At 39.5% G+C, this 19,536-nt stretch overlaps 1 protein-coding gene across 10 annotated transcripts in view; it reads left to right on the top strand.

Annotated features, from left to right (window-relative positions):
• LAMA2 (laminin subunit alpha 2) overlaps positions 1 to 12,288 on the top strand; it is a 767,184-nt gene extending 754,896 nt beyond the window's left edge. For all 10 annotated transcript variants that reach the window (XM_063443147.1, XM_063443149.1, XM_063443146.1 and 7 more), the window contains 5 exons: positions 449 to 604; positions 3,768 to 3,921; positions 8,797 to 8,927; positions 11,282 to 11,504; positions 11,931 to 12,288. In XM_063443147.1, the coding sequence (XP_063299217.1) occupies positions 449 to 604; positions 3,768 to 3,921; positions 8,797 to 8,927; positions 11,282 to 11,504; positions 11,931 to 12,088 (822 nt within the window). In that variant the 3' untranslated portion in view covers positions 12,089 to 12,288. The remainder of the gene's footprint in view (positions 1 to 448; positions 605 to 3,767; positions 3,922 to 8,796; positions 8,928 to 11,281; positions 11,505 to 11,930) is intronic.
• The last annotated feature ends 7,248 nt before the right edge of the window (positions 12,289 to 19,536 follow it).

Below are 19,536 nucleotides of genomic sequence, written 5' to 3'. Positions count from 1 at the left end.
AATTCTTCCTCATAGCATCAAAACATTAAAAACACATTAACATTGAATGGAATGATGGTGCCAGGGTACTACAATGAGGTTAAGCAGTTACAGTGCCTACACATTCCCCTTAAACTGAGTAAGTTATCTTCAGTGTTGCTTAAGATCCCCTTGTATTATTTTTTATGTTTAATTTTTTGGTATTGTGTAAGAAAGAATCATGGGAAAGTAATTTTGAGCTTGACTACAGCGAAAAATGGCAAATGGCAAAAAGTTCAACTGTATCCCAAGATAAACCATATGTATCCAAGCTAACAAATCCCTGCAAGTTATTTTTTTTTAACAGATCATTTCAAATATAACAATTTTGCTTATGTAGGAAAATATTCCTTCTTCATCTAATTTTTACAGGCAATATGCATTCAAATTCCACTAACCATTGTTTACCAAACTGTTTTTTTTCTCTCAGATAAATATATTTAGGACGAAGCAGAAAGGGTTCCTGTATGTTGACAGCTTTTCAAACAGCACTACCAGCCCAAAGAAAGCAGACATCCTGGATGTGGTCGGAATGCTTTATGTTGGAGGGCTGCCTGTTAATTATACTACCAAAAGAATTGGACCGGTAAGGACAAAATCTGCTCAGATCATTTCCTCTATTTTATGTTGAGCATGCTGTAGGTCAGATTCCTTTTTTAGTGGAATTTGCTTGAAATGCTATTTTTGTAATTTTACTTTTCTACACAGGGGTCCGTTCAGATGATTTATTAAAATAGACTTAAATACTTTTCAAAGACCAAATAACTCATATAATGCTGTTTAAATGAATTTGCTTGTTATTCATTAAGCACAGAATGATTCAAATTATAGAGAAAAAATACTGCCCTTATTTTCAGCAAACGGTTCCTTACAAACTTTACCTCTATGCAGAGATTTTGTTAATGTAAGAATTGAAGAGACACTTGAAGCACCAGAACCACTGCAGCTGATGATACCACTGCAAGCTGATAACATTAAACACGGCTTTTCTCAGACAGCCACTAGAGGCTTTTCGTGGTGTGGTCATTGCAGAAATGAAATATGGCATTTTTACAGTCTGCATCAAGACGTCGCCACAAGGTTCTCTTCCCTTCAATGTCAACTCAGTGGACTAAGATACAGATGCACTGATATAATCCATTCCTATAATAAGATGCAGATTGGCACAGTGCAGCAATTGCCGCACATGTACACTAGCTCCCTAATGCTTCCCTGTCTGGAATGATGTTTCATAGTAATACAAATAACTATAAACTACGTATATAATATAAAAATTGGTTTCTGGAAATTAGTCTGTGTAAATAAGATATTTTGATCTTGTTCTGATTTTCAATCAAACCCCCTAAAGTGTAAAGCCTCTCTCTTTGACCATTTAAAACTCTGAAAAAGCTGAAGCTTATTGCATGGTCATAGACTTTATAAGAAGTCTGAGCAGCAGAAATTGTTAATAAGGTGTTAAGCAATGTTGTCAATTTACAACTGATTTGTAAATTTAGCCAAATATATACATTGTTGATAATAATCTCACAAGTCAGTTGAATCATAGATCATAGATTTTTTCCCCAACCTTTCATCTTAAATCTCATATGTCAGTTGTCAAGTCACCACGTCTCACTATTTAATGAATAAATCCCTAGGTCTATAACAACCATATGACAGACAATAATTCCTAAAGCAAAGCAGCTCCAATCACACTGTCCACTATATTTTTAATAATATGTACCCTTTCCTTTGCAAAATATTGCAATATACAACATAAATGGGCCTGAGACCAAAAATTCTAATGATATCCCAATTGTATTTTAGATATATGTAACCTAGTTGTAGTTTTAATTTAGCTGATGTGTCAGAATTATCATGTAAAATCCATGAATAGGAAATGCCTACGGGAATACATTCAGATGTATTTATAAGCATATCATTTCAATAATAATTTAGTCTTCTATACAACTTGTATATCAAGAAAGTATATTAATTATAAGTAAGATGTTGGGAGCCAGTGCCCGTTCGAGCAAGAGGCACATCACAGCAGCTCTGTACTTTTACCCTAAACAACACGGCGGAGGGGACATCCAAACATCCCACACTATGGGGAAGAAAAACAAGAAACAACAGGCAAATCCTGGCTTGGGCTCCAGCGGTATTGGGGTTTTTCTGTGCACCACCCCACGGCCTGAAGCATCCAAGATGGTGCCTGATGAGGCCTATACCTCCACTTAGTTGGATGACGACAGCCTCACGGCTGACAGACCAGCCCTATCTCAGGCACGACCTGTGCCACAGACAGCTCTGGAGCTGGGAGACTCTGCTCCATCCACCAAGGCTGACATCAAGGCATTGATGTTGGACATTAAGGCTATGTTCAATTCAGACATGGCACTGTACAGAGAGGAAGTCTCTGCACTTACCAATCGAGTGGAGGAAGGTATGGGGGCACCAGACTGGCACAAACAGCCACTGATGCTGCACTGGGAGTGCTGCAAAAGCAACGTGCAGACCAACAAGCACAAATAGCCAGCTTGGAGGACAGAGCTAAGGCACACAACCTGAGACTTCAAGGAGTGCCCACTACTGCCGGAGGCTTATTGCAACTTTACTGCCACCTAAACAGGCAAAACAGTTTGTGATCGACTCCTGCTTCCACCTCACTAGGGCTACAAAAGCACGTCAAGACACAACAAGCGATGCACTGCTTAAACCTGAAAGGGACTGGGATTGCAGGGCCATCATAGGGCCGCAAGAGGGTCTCCCACAGTGTTCTTTGAAAGTGCACACCTAACACTATACAGGGACTTTTCGAGGCATACACTGGTGTGGCAGAGGTCCTTCCGACAATTTACTCAGCTGCTCCATGAGCATTCCATCCCCTATAAATGAGGCCCACACTGATTGATGGCAGACAAGGCCTGCAAGACCCACCTGATATCACACCTCGTAGAGGCTCCAGCCTTCCTCCAGTCTCTTGGCCTGCCGGCGAATGCGGCATTGATGGAAACTCATCCATCTTGGACTGTTGCAGGAATAACTCCCTTTGTACCTAGAGGGGGAGCGCAGAAGGCAACTACATTTCCAACCTGATACCCACAGCCGCGTTTACCTGTGTCTTATTTTTCTCATGTCCCTTGGTTTAAGTTCATAGTTTACTATTGACTTTTAATTTCTATACCATGGCTCCATAGGCTATTGGTTTATGTCCCCGTTAAGTTACTACCCTCCTTCCCCTTCCCCTTATAAGTGCGTGCAACGCTCTCTTTATGCCCAGGAACGTTTCCATTGCACGCTCAGCTCAAGATCTAGACCTTCTAATTTAGCATTGGGCCAGTAAATGTCAGCTACGTGTATAATCTGTCGATACTAATATCACGGTTTCTTTTTTATGTACTCGATTATCCACATATTGTGTTGTAACAACTGCAATAACCCACAAAAATGAAGATTATAAAAAAAGTATAAGTAAGATGTTACCACTGTTAGTAGAAGAAAAGTCATAAGACAGCTTTTGCTGAAATGTGTCTCCTGTTTCCTTTGTTACCACTATTTAAGTGATACTGGAATAAACTGGATTAAATACATAAAATGTGGTAAATCTTAATGTGAATTATTCACAAAATGGCTTCCTGAAAGTATTTTTTAATAATACAGAGTATGAAGTTATGTCAACTAAGAAGTATGTGCTACTTTCAAATAAGGTATTTGTACTATAAATGTGGTATGAATGTTCCTAACTAAAACCGTTTTATACTTTGCAGGTATTATATAGCATTGATGGTTGTATTCGTAATTTTAGAATGTTGGAAGGTTCTACAGATCTGGGGAATCCAACATCTAGCTTTAATGTTGGCTCATGCTTTGCCAATCCACAGAAAGGAACATATTTCAGTGGCACAGGATTTGCAAAGACAGGTAATTGATTTGTATTGAGTCACCATAAACTAAAAGTCATTTATAGAAAATATAAGATGTGATAAACCGAGAATTTAAAGTGAATTCAAAATGTCAACTAAACTTTCTAGTTTTGTTACTTTGACCTTAACTTGAATTCTCACTTTAGTGAATAACTGTTTTTGTGATGAACAAAGCTCAAATGAAACAAAGTTTAAATAAAAAAATAGATCTCAGATAAGTATAATAGGATACACCAGGGGTATCTAACCCGCGGCCCAGGACCGCTAGCAGTGCGGCCCGGTTGCAGTCTGGGTGTAGAGGGACTGGACTGGTCCACCCAGGCAGACAGCTCTAAAAAATAAATAAATCAATTTCCCCTCGGACTGTGACAGCCTGTGTCAGTCTGAGGCGATTAATGAATGGGGTGCTGGGGGCTGCAGCAGCCGCGTTTAGGGGGATGCAGCAGCCGCGTTTAGGGTGCTGGTGGCCGAAAGGAAGCACTGTGAGGCTCCCTTCACAATTTTCGGCAATTCCGTGTCCAAGCTCCTCCTCCCACACATAAGTCAGACCCCCGGATGCAAGCTCCGCCCCCGCACTCAAGCAGTACTCGAAATGGCTCTCAGTCTTCAGTGCCAGGTAAGCTTCAGCTAATTTGTCAGTGACTTTGTGTGTATGTGCTTGAATGTATGTGATTGTGTCTGGGTCTGTGATTGTGTGTGGGAATATTTGTAACTGTGTGTATAGGTCTGTGATTGTATGTGTGTGTGGGTCTCTGATTGTTTTTGTATGTATGTGATTGTATGTGTGTGGGGGTCTGTGATTGTGTGTGTGTGTATCTGTGTGTGTATCTATAAATCTGTGATTGTGTGTAATAGACTATTTCCCTGCAGGTAACTGGCAACACTAGGCATCATTTAATTCTTGTTGCTCCCGTGTCTGTCAGCTGGGGCAAGAATTAGGTTTCCAGACTGACAAATGCTCTGTTTCCAGCATTCAAAGCAATTCTTTCACTGGATCTGGTGTTCAGGATACCCCCAGCATCTGGAGGGTCTACCTATGTGCCCTAATGCCATTTTAATTGATGCTGTGCCGTGTCAATTGTCCAGCACTGATTGCAATGCATTGAACATACAATTTTCAATGTAATTTTAAATGACTGTCATACTGGAAATAGCCAGTAGATGGCAGCAAGATACTACTCTGTTTAACTTGGAACTCACTTTGCTAATATCAGTAATGATATGAGCAAAGGGAAACCCTTGAGATTAGGATTAAATTAAGAATTATGATTATGGATTAAAATTAAAGGGACACTATAGTCACCTGAACAACTTTAGCTTAATGAAGCAGTTTTGGTGTCCAGAACATGCCCCTGCAGCCTCACTGCTCAATCCTCTGCCATTTAGGAGTTAAACCCCCTTTGTTTATGAGCCCTAGTCACACCTCCCTGCATGTGACTTGCATAGCCTTCCATAAACACTTCCTGTAAAGAGAGCCCTATTTAGGCTCTCTTAATTGCAAGTTCTGTTTAATTAAGATTTTCTTATCCCCTGCTATGTTAATAGCTTGCTAGACCCCGCAAGAGCCTCCTGTATGTGATTAAAGTTCAATTTAGAGATTGAGATACAATTATTTAAGGTAAATTACATCTGTTTGAAAGCGAAACCAGTTGTTGTTTTTTCATGCAGGCTCTGTCAATCATAGCCAGGGGAAGTGTGGCTAGGGCTGCATAAACAGAAACAAAGTGATTTAACTCCTAAATGACAGTGAATTGAGCAGTGAAATTGCAGGGGAATGATCTATACACTATATCTGCTAAAGTAATTTAGGTGACTATAGTGTTCCTTTAAGTTTAGGTTTAGAATGACTACTTGGTTTAGTATTAGGTTTATTATTAGATTTATGTTATGTTTAAGATTGAGTTTAGACTTAATTTTAAGATTGAGATGTATTACTTTACTGAGAGGGTAGTTGATGCATGGTGTAGCCTTCCAGCTGAAGTGGTAGAGATTAACACAGTAAAGGAGTTTAAGCATGCGTGGGATATGCATAAGGCTATCCTAACTATAAGATAAGGCCAGGGACTAATAAAAGTATTTAAAAAATTGGGCAGATTTGATGGACCGAATGGTTCTTATCTGTCGACACATTCTATATTCCATGTTTCTATGTTTCTATGAGATTAAGATTAAGTTTGTAAAAAAAATCTAAATTAATACCTCAAACTGTGAAATAAATGGTGAACAATCGGCACCTCAGTAAAGCTCAATATATCATGGTGTCTACTTTTCCAAAAGTTATTGCATTCAGGGATTAATTTAAATATGTGAACTACTAAAATGCACCATAGACCCATGTGCTATTTGACATTAAAAAAGCAAAAACTTAAAAAAACTTAATCGTCAAGTTACAAATTAGGTTGTTTTTTTTTTTTTTACAAAAATTGTACAAGGGTGTGCGAAGGGGGTCATTCTGTATTCAGAAGATATCTCTGTAAAAATGTGAAAATAAAATAATACCATGAATTTTGAAAGAAATTGGTGCTAAATTGCTATATAAATAAAGCTCATAATATACCATATTACATACCGTATATACTCGAGTATAAGCCGACCCGAATATAAGCCGAGGCCCCTAATTTTACCCCAAAAAACTGGGAAAACTTATTGACTCGAGTATAAGACTAGGGTGGGAAATGCAGCAGCTACTGGTAAATTTCTAAATAAAATTAGATCCTAAAAAAAATATATTAATTGAATATTTATTTGCAGTGTGTGTGTATGAATGCAGTGTGTGTGTATGAATGCAGTGTGTGTGTATGAATGCAGTGTGTGTGTGTATGAATGCAGTGTGTGTGTATGAATGCAGTGTGCGTGTATGAATGCAGTGTGCGTGTATGAATGCAGTGCGTGTGTATGAGTGCTGTGCGTGTGTATGAGTGCAGCGCGTGTGTATGAGTGCAGCGCGTGTGTATGAGTGCAGCGCGTGTGTATGAATGTGTATGACTGCAGTGTGTATGAATGCAGTGTGTGTGTGTATATAAGTGCAGTGTGTGTGTGTGTGTGTGTGTATGAGTATGTGTGTGTGTGTGTGTGTGTGTTGCAGAGCCTTGGTGGGGGGTGGGCAATTTTTTTTTTTTTTAATTATTTTAATATTTTTTTATTATTTTCTATTTTATTTAATTATTATTTTTTTAATTATGTTAATATTGTTTTTATTATTATTTTGTATTATTTTATTTTATTTGTACTATTATTATTTTTTTAATTATTAATATTTTATTATTTATATTTATTTATTTTTGTCCCCCCTCCCTGCTTGCTAGCTGGCCAGGGAGGGGGGCTCTCACTCCCTGGTGGTCCAGTGGCATTGGTAGTTCAGTGGGGGGAGAAGGGGGGCTGGCAGAGCTGTTACTTACCTCTCCTGCAGCTCCTGTCAGCTCCCTTCTCCTCCGCGCCGGTCCGTGCAGCTCTTCTGTCAGCTCACACTGTAAGTCTCGCGGCCGCACTATGACCCCCCGGCTCTCGCGAGATTTACACTGTGAGCTGACAGAAGAGCTGAACGGACCGGCGCGGAGGAGAAGGGAGCTGACAGGAGCTGCAGGAGAGGTAAGTAAGATCTCTGCAGCCCCCACAGCCCCAGTCTGTATTATGGCAATGCAAATTGCCATAATACAGACACTGACTCGAGTATAAGCCAAGTTGGGGTTTTTCAGCACAAAAAATGTGCTGAAAAACTCGGCTTATACTCGAGTATATACGGTAACTTAAGGTGTCTACTTTCATACATGGTATGCATTTCTGTGGTTATTTTGACTGTTAAACTGCTACAATGTACAAATATGCAGAATAGGCCCATCAAATTCATCTATCAAAATTCTAACTGTAAAAACTGAAATAGTCAGGTCTCTTATATGGCACTGTAACTTCACAAGATAATGCCAAAGGCATGCACTAGGCATGATATTTTATTCAGAAGAGTTTGCTGAGCATAATTTTGATGTTTGAACACAGTGGCACATATCAGATTCAAAATGTAATGTGTATGTAAGGAATGCAAAAAAATTACCACAAATTTTGACATAAACTTGTGAAAAAAGTGCAGCATGGTAAGGCACAATAAAAAATAGACATAGGCCCATCAATCCCAAATATCACAATTCTCACTGTAAAAACTGAAATAGTCAGGTTCATTATATGGTGCTGTATCTTCACAGGATAGTGGCAAAGGCATACATTGTGGGTATAGTTGTTTTCTTAATATGTATCTAAACACAATATGGGCTTTTGTACTGACGTAACATACATATCGGGTTTACAAAATATTCATTAAAATTACGTTGCTATATGTGTGTGTATTAAAAATCTGAAAACAATAAATAAAACATGTTTCTTTTAGTGGCAATTGTGTTCTCGTTGATGGTTACTAAATTTACAAAGAAAATATACCAAATTCTAAAATCACTCCACATTGAAATTGTATTTCACTCCTTGTATTTTGTGACCTGCAACTACCAAAAATAAACTAAAATCCTAGACATATTATGTACTGTATAAATCAGGACAAACACATTCATTTAATTTAAAATTACTTTTTTTTTAAGCTGCACCAATTATGCAGACATTATCATTGTCAAAACTGAACAAACAAATTAAGTTTGCGCATTAAGAGTTTAAATGTAATAAAAGTAATCCCCTATTTCTTACAACATTTAAAACAATATACAGGCTAATACCAGCCAAGCAAGGAACAATAAAATAATACCAGGAAATTCAAAGTAGAACCAAGCTTACCACCATCTGGGTTATTTACAAAAGCTACTTTGGCTTGACAATATCTATAATGTTTGGTCTTTGCTATGTGTAATTTAGACTTTCAAATGTTATTTTTCAGTTGGAACATATAAAGTTGGCATGGATGTATTAATAGAACTGGAATTTCGCACAGTCCGAACCACAGGAGTCTTGCTTGGAATCAGTGGGAAAAAGATGGATGGGCTTGGCATTGAACTGGTTGATGGCAAAGTAAGTCAAATTAGGAATAATTGCAACATTTAAAATCACATAGTATTGAAACAAGGAATCTACACATTACTGAAGAAAAAGCACACTTAAACAAACGTGTCCATAGAATAGTTCATGGTGATTGGTCCCATTTTTCATTAGTGTTTAATTCTGTAAACTTTCCACATGTATACATGTATTTTTAAATGGGTCAAGAAGACATGCGTAAATAGAATATAACAATTGGGTGTTAAAGATAATGCAGTGAAGGACTCTAAGCAGCATACTTCATCCACAGCCTAGAGTCAGGGGATTTGGAAATGTTTGTAAACCAGTGCTTAGTGACGGTTTAGTAGACACTTAGTGACACTAGTTTAGTAGAATGATCTCAAAGCTGCTTGCAGCAGACATTTAGTGCAGGCCATCCCCTACTAGTGTTCCACTAGTTTAGGTGACCTATGTTTTGTTTACTCCAGATACCGCATTTTTCCACATCCATAAATCTCCAGGGCAATTCAGACCCTCACATTCTGCATGAATTGTTTGAGGCTTGGTATATGTATTGTGGCAGGCACTCTATGAACAGCAAAATCATGAATAGAATGCAGAGACATAAAGTTGTAATATATATATATATAAAACAACATTAATTGAAAATAGTTTTTAAAATACAATCAACTCACCATTACGACATCAACACCTATACAACTTATACCGTTTGCTTAAAAAGTTCCAAATAAAACCCAAAGTTATATACATTATCGTGAGGATACATTTATAGGTAGGTGGTGTTGGCATTCTACTAATGATTATGCCGATCTGTATTTTGCTTAAGAGAGTCTGGATTTACATATAGTTCAGACAGTCCTGACTGTTAATGCTTTAACTTTATTATATTAATCACATCTGCACATCACTTCCTTCCCTTGTAACTACTATATTTCTCACAAGAATTCATTTTCTTGCCAAACCATAGCTTATCACAAACGATTATAAATAGAAAAAAGTTAGGATAGAGCAAAATGACTGCTTTTTATTCTGAACAAATGTAATTGTTTTGTTTCAATGACATTGGTGCTCTGATTGACCAGGCAGCAGTCTTTATTTTGTTATCCCATCTTGTTATTCCTGGATGAAAGCTATTGAATTGTGATTATATGATTGACTTAATTTTTATAAACATGCTTGCTCACTTTATACTTTGGATCCGTTTTCCTCTTTAGAGTAACAGATTTAAAAAGACAATTTAAGAGTAAAAGTGGCCCTGCGTAGCCATTGGTTCCAAATTCCTGTCTATATTAAGCTGAACAGTTGTGTTCCTCCAACAACCTCCACTCCTCCATCTTGGTATACTAGAGATGGAGGGCTGGGGTCTGGTCTCCAATATTAAGGGTTTCATTGTTTAGCTAAATTATGGATGCTAAATGACCTCTTTTACCTAGAAGTGTGGGTGGTGGCATGGTGGAGCAAAAAAGCAGCAGGAATAACAGGAGGAAAATTTTCTTCTCTGTGACTTTTAATTCTCCATTTTTTATCCTTGAAAGCTATAGGAAAAAAATTACATCACTGATGACACCCACATTTTGTATTTGATTTTTCAAGCTGTGTGTTTAGGTTCCATAACTCTGCAACACGGGCATACATCTACAACAGACTAAACTATCTATTCCAGAAAAAGTCTAAAAAAGATAATGCTAAAGCTTTGTTAGATTATTGAATTGCCTACTTTATGGACATTATCAACTGACTTGATCCCCTCTAAAACTTATGATTGATATTAAAATAGAACCTAACAACATCTTTTGGCCGCTGCAAAATGACAGTGCTTAGAAACTGGAAGTCAGCTCTAGCTCCATGCTGGGGGGCATTTAAAGAACAATGGATTTTTCGAATCAGAATGGAGATGGGCATGTCAACGTCCTCATATGATAACTTAAAACACTGGTTAAAGTCTGTTGAGAACTTATAATGGGTAACTTCTCCCCTAGGCATTTGTAGAGTAATTATTAGTATTATTATTTTAAATGGAATCATTAATTTAGATATTTTTCCTTTCCTCTTTTAATTTTGAGGTTCCCCTTTGAACCCCCATGGGTCTCTCTCCTCGCACGGTCCTTTTGTCTTACTGTTGTTAGTTTATTTATTCATTCTTCTTTTCTTATTTTACTTATGACTCAAAGGAATGTATATTTAAGTTCCATGTCTGTCTTGTTTCATTTATTGTATGTATATTATGTTAACTAATAAAGATTATAGATTTAAAAAAAAAATAGAACCTAACAAATATAATATTATCATGCTATTGCTTGGACATTTCATTGTAATTGTTATATCCATATTCTTTGACTTTGTTAATTATATTCTCTTTCCTACAGCTTCTTTTCCATGCAGATAATGGTGCTGGTCGATTTACTGCCACTTATGAACCAGAGACTCCAGGTAGCTTATGTAATGGGCAGTGGCATAGAGTGGTGGCAAACAAGATTAGATATCGCCTAGAGTTGATAGTTGATGACAACAAAGTTGAAGCATCAAGCACAAATGCTGCATCAACATCTGCAGATACTAATGATCCAGTTTATGTAGGAGGATATCCTGGTGAGTACAATTTTGCTAGCGGGAGATTAAACGTGGTAGTTATATATTTTTATGACTAATTTTTGCAATGACACGCTGATGGTTTAAAGGACTTTATGATAATGTCATCGAGACAATGTTCAATATGGATTGTTAAATGTAAATGAAATTGGAAATCAAGCCATGCATAACCCTTAAAGAAATTATAACAGAAAATGTATCCTCTATGGCCATAAATAATAGTTATTAATTCATATTTATATAGTGAAATGCCGTATCATGGCAATAAGTATCATTAACTACTGATATATTAACAAGATTATTGACGCCAAATTAGTAATTAGAAAAATCTAAATTATTGAAAATATGTAGTTAGAATCTACAGAATTAAATGAATGCAAGCAAATTCAATTAAATTCATTATTTACTTTCCTGTTTTCTTTGCAGAAGGGGTGGAGCAATTTGGCCTGACGACCAATGTGAGTTTTAAGGGTTGTATTAAAAATCTCAAACTTACAAAAGGCACAGTCAAACCTTTGGAAATCAACTTCAGCAAATCGTTGGAGATAAAAGGAGTCCAGCCTTTAACATGCCCTGGGGAATGATACTAGTTATTTTGACCAATAACAAATGAATGGCATACTTTTGATGTCTTTTGACAAACACACACAATAATATCTGCCATGTTTACATGGCAACCCCATACAGAATTAAAAAAATAAATAAAGGTGTTATATCCTATATTTTATTGTAGTTCACATAATTCTTTTTCCCATATGTTAAATAAAATAAGCATTTCTGCAAACTAAAAGTGTGAGAGATTTTTTTCATTTTCAATTTGCAATGGGTGGAGATAAACTAAAGTTTTATCATTACAATGAACAAAATCCCAAATCACTCTCTTATTTGTTCTAGGTTATTCAAATGATTGTTTTACAAACAATATAAATGAATGTATAAATATAATATTACTGCCATCAGTGACTAGTCTAGAGCCTTAAGTAGAAAGACGCAGGCTGCACAGCGTACAAGGCAATTTTATTGTGGAATGCACTACAAAACAAGGATACAACGTTTCGGCCTTGTTCACCCTACTCTGTGCAGACAGTGGCTCTTCACTTGTTGATATACTTGGAAGTTAGCGGACCTCTACCACAGACCTCCAGTACTACTGATACCAGTGTGTAACACTCTACTACTTATCTAGATTTGGTTCCTTATCTTGGGAAGAACAAATATTTTTTCCCTGGCAGGCAATTTTTCCTTTTGTTTGATCTCCATACCTCATGTAACCTACCATCTGTGTAACATTTTCTCTAAAATAACACCCCCCACCAAAAACAAATAAATTAATTAATGAGCCTTAAAAGTACAATGCACATGTGCAAGCTACCTACTTGCCACTACATTAACACTTTGAGTACTTAAAAGCGTAGTAGACAGAGAAGCACAAAAACATAGAAGAAGAAGAAAAAAAGTGAACAATTATTTTTAAACTCTTGGGGGTCACCAGGATAAACATATAAGTTGAAGAGCCTAGAATTTCATTAATTTAAAAAAATGAGTTCTGGGATCCTATGGTCTAACTGAATTAGACCTGATAGTAGCACATATTGACATCAATATGGCAGCATGAGTTGATTTAAATAATTAGTTGTGTAGCAAAACAATTAGGAAGATTTTAATTGTTTTTATTTAATCGCATAATTGTCAGGGTACCTGCGGTCTCTACCTCCGAAAGAGGTAGAGACTTAGCTGTTCCTCCATCCAGACGGCCTGATGGCTCCCTTCCCCACGGTCTATCCGGTCATGCAAGGCCGGCCGCGAGGGAGTGACTGCCTTTTACAGCATCTAGGCAGGAAGTTGTCATCAGGACACTCCTCCGGAATGACCTGTCACTCAATTGCTGCAGGACCAATCAGGACACCTCGGAGGCGTGGTTACTGCTCTGAACAGGGTATTTAACAGAGCTTTGTTCATTAGCTCATTGCCCTGTCGTGGTTCTAGCTTGTTCTAGTCACTCAGTGCTTGTGTATTCTATTATCCCTTTTGGTTTTGACCCGGCTTGTTTACCTTACTCTGCTTATCTCTGTTACCCTTGATTCGGCTTGTCTCTCGCTTACCTGTCTTCTGTTACCCTCGACCTCGGCTTGTCTTTGACCATTCTATACTGTACTACTTACGTTAGTCCGGCCATTCTAAGGTCCGGTATACGTATCTGGCTACTGTTTGTACTCTGCGTGTTGGATCCCTGTCCCGATCCTGACATTACGACAGGGCCAATGGATCCTGCAAGTACAAACAGTCAGCTTGCTTCTCCTGATCCTAGGTTTGAAGCCATGGATCACAGAATGGATCAGATGGCGCTTGCGCTACAGGCTCTATTATCTCGTGCCAATAACCCACCAGAGGAGATACGTAATACCCCTGTTTCTCCTGTCGGTTCAGGTCTAGAGGTAGCCACAGTGGGTGCTTCTTCTCGCATTACCCCCCCAGTACGCTATGGTGGGGCTCCTGAGAAGTGTCGTGGTTTCTTAAACCAAATTAGTATCCATTTTGAATTGCAACCTCGCTCTTATCCTACAGATAGGGCAAAGGTAGGATTTATTATCACCCTACTTATTGAGAAAGCTCTGAGATGGGCCAACCCATTATGGGAGAACGATAACCCATTAGTTTATAACTATAACGCCTTTGTAGCTGCTTTTAGAAGAACATTTGACCCTCCAGGTAGAAAGGTTAATGCAGCCAGATTACTGTTGCGTCTGAAACAGGAGAACCGAACACTGGTGGATTATGCACTAGAGTTCAGGTCTCTGGCGTCAGAGGTCAAGTGGAATGAGCAGGCGTATATGGATGTATTTTTGAATGGCTTATCTGAAGTAATCCTTGATGAGGTTGCTACCAGAGAACTCCCTGAGAATTTAGAGGATTTAATTTCGTTCATCTCTCGTATAGATGAACGTTTAAGAGAGAGACAGAACACTCGAGAGAGGAACCGGAGACCTTCTTTTAGGTTAGCCCCCGCTTTTCCAAGTCCTGACTCCACGGTATCTTTGCTTCCTAAACCTATGCAGATAGGGTATACCCGCCTCTCTGAGGAGGAAAGACAGTACAGGAGAAGAGAGGGTTTGTGTATGTATTGTGGAGCTAAGGGTCATTTACTCTCAAACTGTTCTAACCGCCCGGGAAACGCTCGCACCTAAGTCTCTCTAGAGGACAGGCCTTGGGTGTTTCTATTTTGTCCTCTACTCCTAATTATAAAGATCACAGGCTTCTGCTACCAGTTTCCTTAACTTGCGGGAGGGAAGTAGTAAGGGCTATGGCTTTGATAGATTCCGGTGCTGCTGAGAATTTTATCGACCAAGCCTTTGCTAGTAAAAACAATTTCCCATCCCAGCTAAGGGAGACACCCTTGGCCATTGAGGCCATAGATGGTAGACCACTACTAGACCCTGTTATCTTTCGTGAGACCATACCCATTGAGTTAAATGTTGGTATCCTACACGTGGAGAATTTATCTCTTCTGCTCATTTCGTCTCCTTCCGTTCCCATAGTTCTGGGGTACCCATGGTTGAAAGAACATAACCCTATTATTGATTGGGAGTTAGGGGAGATACTCTTGTGGGGCCAGGGCTGCCAGGATCGGTGTTTGTGCAAGGTTTCTCCATTAGCTAATATTAACATACAGGAGAATCCTACTCAGTCCACAGAAAGACAAATACCAGACCTTTACCTAGACTTAAGGGCAGTGTTTGACAAGAAGAATGCCGATTCTTTGCCGCCACACAGGTCATTTGACTGTAAAATTAAGCTTCTACCCGGGACTATGCCTCCGAGGGGTCATGTATATCCTTTGTCTGTTCAGGAAAACTCGGTTCTAGAGGAGTATATTCAGGAGAATTTAGAAAAGGGATTTATCAGGAGGTCTTCTTCTCCGGCCGGGGCGGGGTTCTTTTTCATTAAGAAGAAGGATGGCACGCTGAGACCTTGTATCGATTACCGAGGCTTGAATAAAATAACTGTCAGAAATGCCTATCCCATCCCACTGATTACCGAGTTATTTGATCGTCTTAAGGGCTCCAAAATCTTCACCAAATTAGATCTCAGAGGGGCTTACAATTTGGTGAGAATCCAGCAAGGTCACGAGTGGATGACGGCATTCAATACCCGGTATGGCCATTACGAATACACTGTTATGCCATTTGGACTATGCAATGCTCCTGCAGTATTTCAAGAGTTGATTAATGAGGTACTTAGGGAGTTTCAGCATGATTGTGTTATTGTTTACCTGGACGACATACTAATACACTCTAAGGAGATTGAGACTCACCATAGACAGGTCAGAAAGGTGTTACACAAACTTTTGCAACATGGTCTATACTGCAAATTGGAGAAGTGCAGTTTTGATCAGTCTCAGGTAGACTTTCTTGGGTACGTGATTTCTGGGGAAGGTTTTAAAATGGATCCTGGTAAACTCCAATCTATTTTAGACTGGCCTTTGCCCAAAGGACTCAAGGCTATCCAAAGGTTTATTGGTTTTTCCAACTACTATAGGCGCTTCATTAAGGGTTACTCCTCTATCATTGCGCCTATTACCAATATGACCAAACAAGGGGCTGATACTAAGTTCTGGTCTGAGGAAGCTCTTGGTGCTTTTAAGACTCTCAAGGAACTTTTTGCCTCAGCTCCCATTCTAGTTCATCCTGATACGACTCTGCCTTTCTTGCTCGAGGTCGATGCTTCTGAGACAGGAGTTGGGGCTGTTCTGTCTCAAAGGTTAGGGGTGGATAAACCGTTACACCCTTGTGGTTTCTTCTCTAAAAAATGTTCTGGGCCTGAGAGCAGATATGACATCGGGGAGAGGGAACTGTTAGCGGTCATTAAGGCTTTAAAGGAGTGGAGACATTTACTGGAAGGGACACTACACCCTGTTACTATCCTAACGGATCATAAGAACTTGTCTTATATTGGGGAGGCTAAGCGCTTGTCCGCCAGGCAGGCTCGCTGGGCTTTGTTCCTCACTCACTTTAATTATGTACTTACGTATAGACCTGGTTCTAAGAACTCTAAAGCCGATGCTTTGTCTCGTCAATATGAACCATCCACTATAACTGAACCACTTCTGTCCTCCATAGTTCCTAAGGGGAATATCATTGCGAACACGAATCTCAGGATTCACTCTCCATTGCTTTCTGAGATCATGAAGTTTCAGCATTTGGCACCCAAACAGACTCCTGGGGATCGACACTTCGTTCCTGCCGCTCTCCAACTGGAGGTGCTACGCTGTCTCCATAACAGCAAGGTGGCTGGGCATCCTGGCATCCGCAAGACTTATGCGCTGGTCTCTAAAGATTTTTGGTGGCCTGACTTACGCAAGGATATTAAAGAATTCAGCGGGGCATGTGAAGTTTGTACCAAGACCAAGCTACCCCATTCGCTTCCATGCGGATTTCTGCACCCTTTAGAGGTTCCTGAAAAGCCTTGGTCCTGTCTGGCAATGGACTTCATTGTTGATTTGCCTATCTCTAAAAAGCAGACTGTCATCCTCACTGTGGTAGACAGATTTACTAAAATGGCTCACTTCATTCCCTTACCTAAACTCCCATCTTCGCCCAAATTAGCGGAGATATTCGCCAGGGAGATTTTCCGTTTGCATGGGATACCTTCCCAAATTGTCTCTGACAGAGGCTCCCAATTTGTTTCCCGTTTTTGGAGATCATTCTGCTCCCAACTAGGCATTAAATTGAATTTCTCCTCTGCCTATCATCCTCAGTCCAATGGAGCTGCTGAACGCACTAACCAAAAAGTTGAACAATATTTACGTTGTTTCGTTTCAGGACGATTGGGTCGGTTTGATTCCTTGGGCGGAGTTTGCACATAACAATCTCATTTGTGATTCTACGCATTCTAGCCCTTTTCTTGAATTATGGCTTTCATCCTTCCATCCTTCCTTCGGAGTCTTCTTCTCAAGGGATACCATGGGTGGATGTTCATGTTGCCAATTTAAGAGAGTTGTGGGATCAAACTCGACAAATCCTTCTGCACAATTCTACGCTGGTTAAAAAACACGCTGACAAACGTAGAAGGGCAGCACCGGTGTTTGTTCCAGGCGATAGAGTATGGTTAAGTACTAGAAACATTCGGTTAAAAGTGCCGTCCATGAAGTTTGCTCCTCGATATTTTGGACCTTACAGGGTACTGTCTCAAATTAACCCAGTTGCGTATCGTTTAGCGTTGCCTAATGCCTTACGCATTCCTAATTCATTTCATGTTTCCTTGCTAAAACCATTAATATGTAACAGGTTCTCCTCCACGATCGCCCCTCCCCGCTCAGTTCAGGTGGAGGGTCAGGAGGAGTATGAGGTCAATTCCGTCGTTGATTCTCGAATCTCCCGGGGGAAACTGCAATATCTGGTCGATTGGAAGGGTTATGGTCCTGAGGAGAGAAGTTGGGTACCTCAGGAGGAGGTGCATGCTCCCCGTCTCCGCAGGGCGTTTCACTCTCGATTCCCTTCTCGCCCTGGTGTATTCCGCCCGGTGGGCGTGTCTGAGAGGGGGGGTACTGTCAGGGTACCTGCGGTCTCTACCTCTGAAAGAGGTAGAGACTTAGCTGTTCCTCCATCCAGACGGCCTGATGGCTCCCTTCCCCACGGTCTATCCGGTCATGCAAGGCCGGCCGCGAGGGAGTGACTGCCTTTTACAGCATCTAGGCAGGAAGTTGTCATCAGGACACTCCTCCGGAATGACCTGTCACTCAACTGCTGCAGGACCAATCAGGACGCCTCGGAGGCGTGGTTACTGCTCTGAACAGGGTATTTAACAGATCTTCGTTCATTAGCTCATTGCCCTGTCGTGGTTCTAGCTTGTTCTAGTCACTCAGTGCTTGTGTATTCTATTATCCCTTTTGGTTTTGACCCGGCTTGTTTACCTTACTCTGCTTATCTCTGTTACCCTTGATTCGGCTTGTCTCTCGCTTACCTGTCTTCTGTTACCCTCGACCTCGGCTTGTCTTTGACCATTCTATACTGTACTACTTACGTTAGTCCGGCCATTCTAAGGTCCGGTATACGTATCTGGCTACTGTTTGTACTCTGCGTGTTGGATCCCTGTCCCGATCCTGACAATAATATACAGTTAGATCCAGAAATAGCTGGACACTGATACAAGTTTTGTTATTTTGGCTGTTTACTAAAATAAAATCAAGTTACAGTTTTAATAATGAATATTAAAGTCTTAAGGTTTTAAAGTGCAGTCTATCAGCTTTAATTTGAGGGTATTCACATCAAAATTGTTAGAAGAGTTTTGGAAATACAGCTCTTTAAAATGTGTAGCCCCTTCTTTTTCAAGGGACCAAAAGTAATTAGAAAATGAACTCAATAGCTGTTCCATGGACAGGTGTGGGTTATTCCTTCATTATTTCTTCATCAATCAAGCGGGTTAAAGGTCTGGACTTAATTCCATGTGTAGCATTTACATTTGGAAGCTGTTGCTGTGAACCCACAACATGCGGTCAAGGGAGCTCACAATGCAAGTGAAATAGGCCATTCTAAAGATGCAAACAAAACAAATATCCATCAGGGAGGAATGTTAGGAGTAGCCAAATCAACAGTTTGGTACATTCTAAGAAAAAAAAAAGCACAAGTGAGCTCTGCAACACAAAAAAAGACCTGAATAAAGCCATCTGATTTAATAATGTTCTTTTTTTATTTTATAGCACCGTGTAGTCAAATTAGTCACAGGAAAAAGTTCCCCTGGCTTCTACACATCATTTGACAGTTTGTGTAATGGACTCAGCTGATTGCAGTAGGCCTTCCACGATTGCCATGTTCTCTGTCACACATAAAACATTCACATTTTAGTTTGGCAGCAAAACATTTAAATAGAGAGAATTACAGATCAGTGGTGTCAAACAGTGTCCCTCGCACATTTTACTGATTTACAACTTAACTGTCTGCAAAACTGCAGAAAATAATGTAAATTAGGAGAAATTTGTTTTAACCCCTTAAGGACACATGACATGTGTGACATGTCATTATTCCCTTTTATTCCA

This window comes from Pelobates fuscus, chromosome 2, assembly GCF_036172605.1.
Source record: "Pelobates fuscus isolate aPelFus1 chromosome 2, aPelFus1.pri, whole genome shotgun sequence".
NCBI lineage: Eukaryota > Metazoa > Chordata > Amphibia > Anura > Pelobatidae > Pelobates > Pelobates fuscus.
This window is presented reverse-complemented; position numbering and strand designations above follow the sequence as displayed.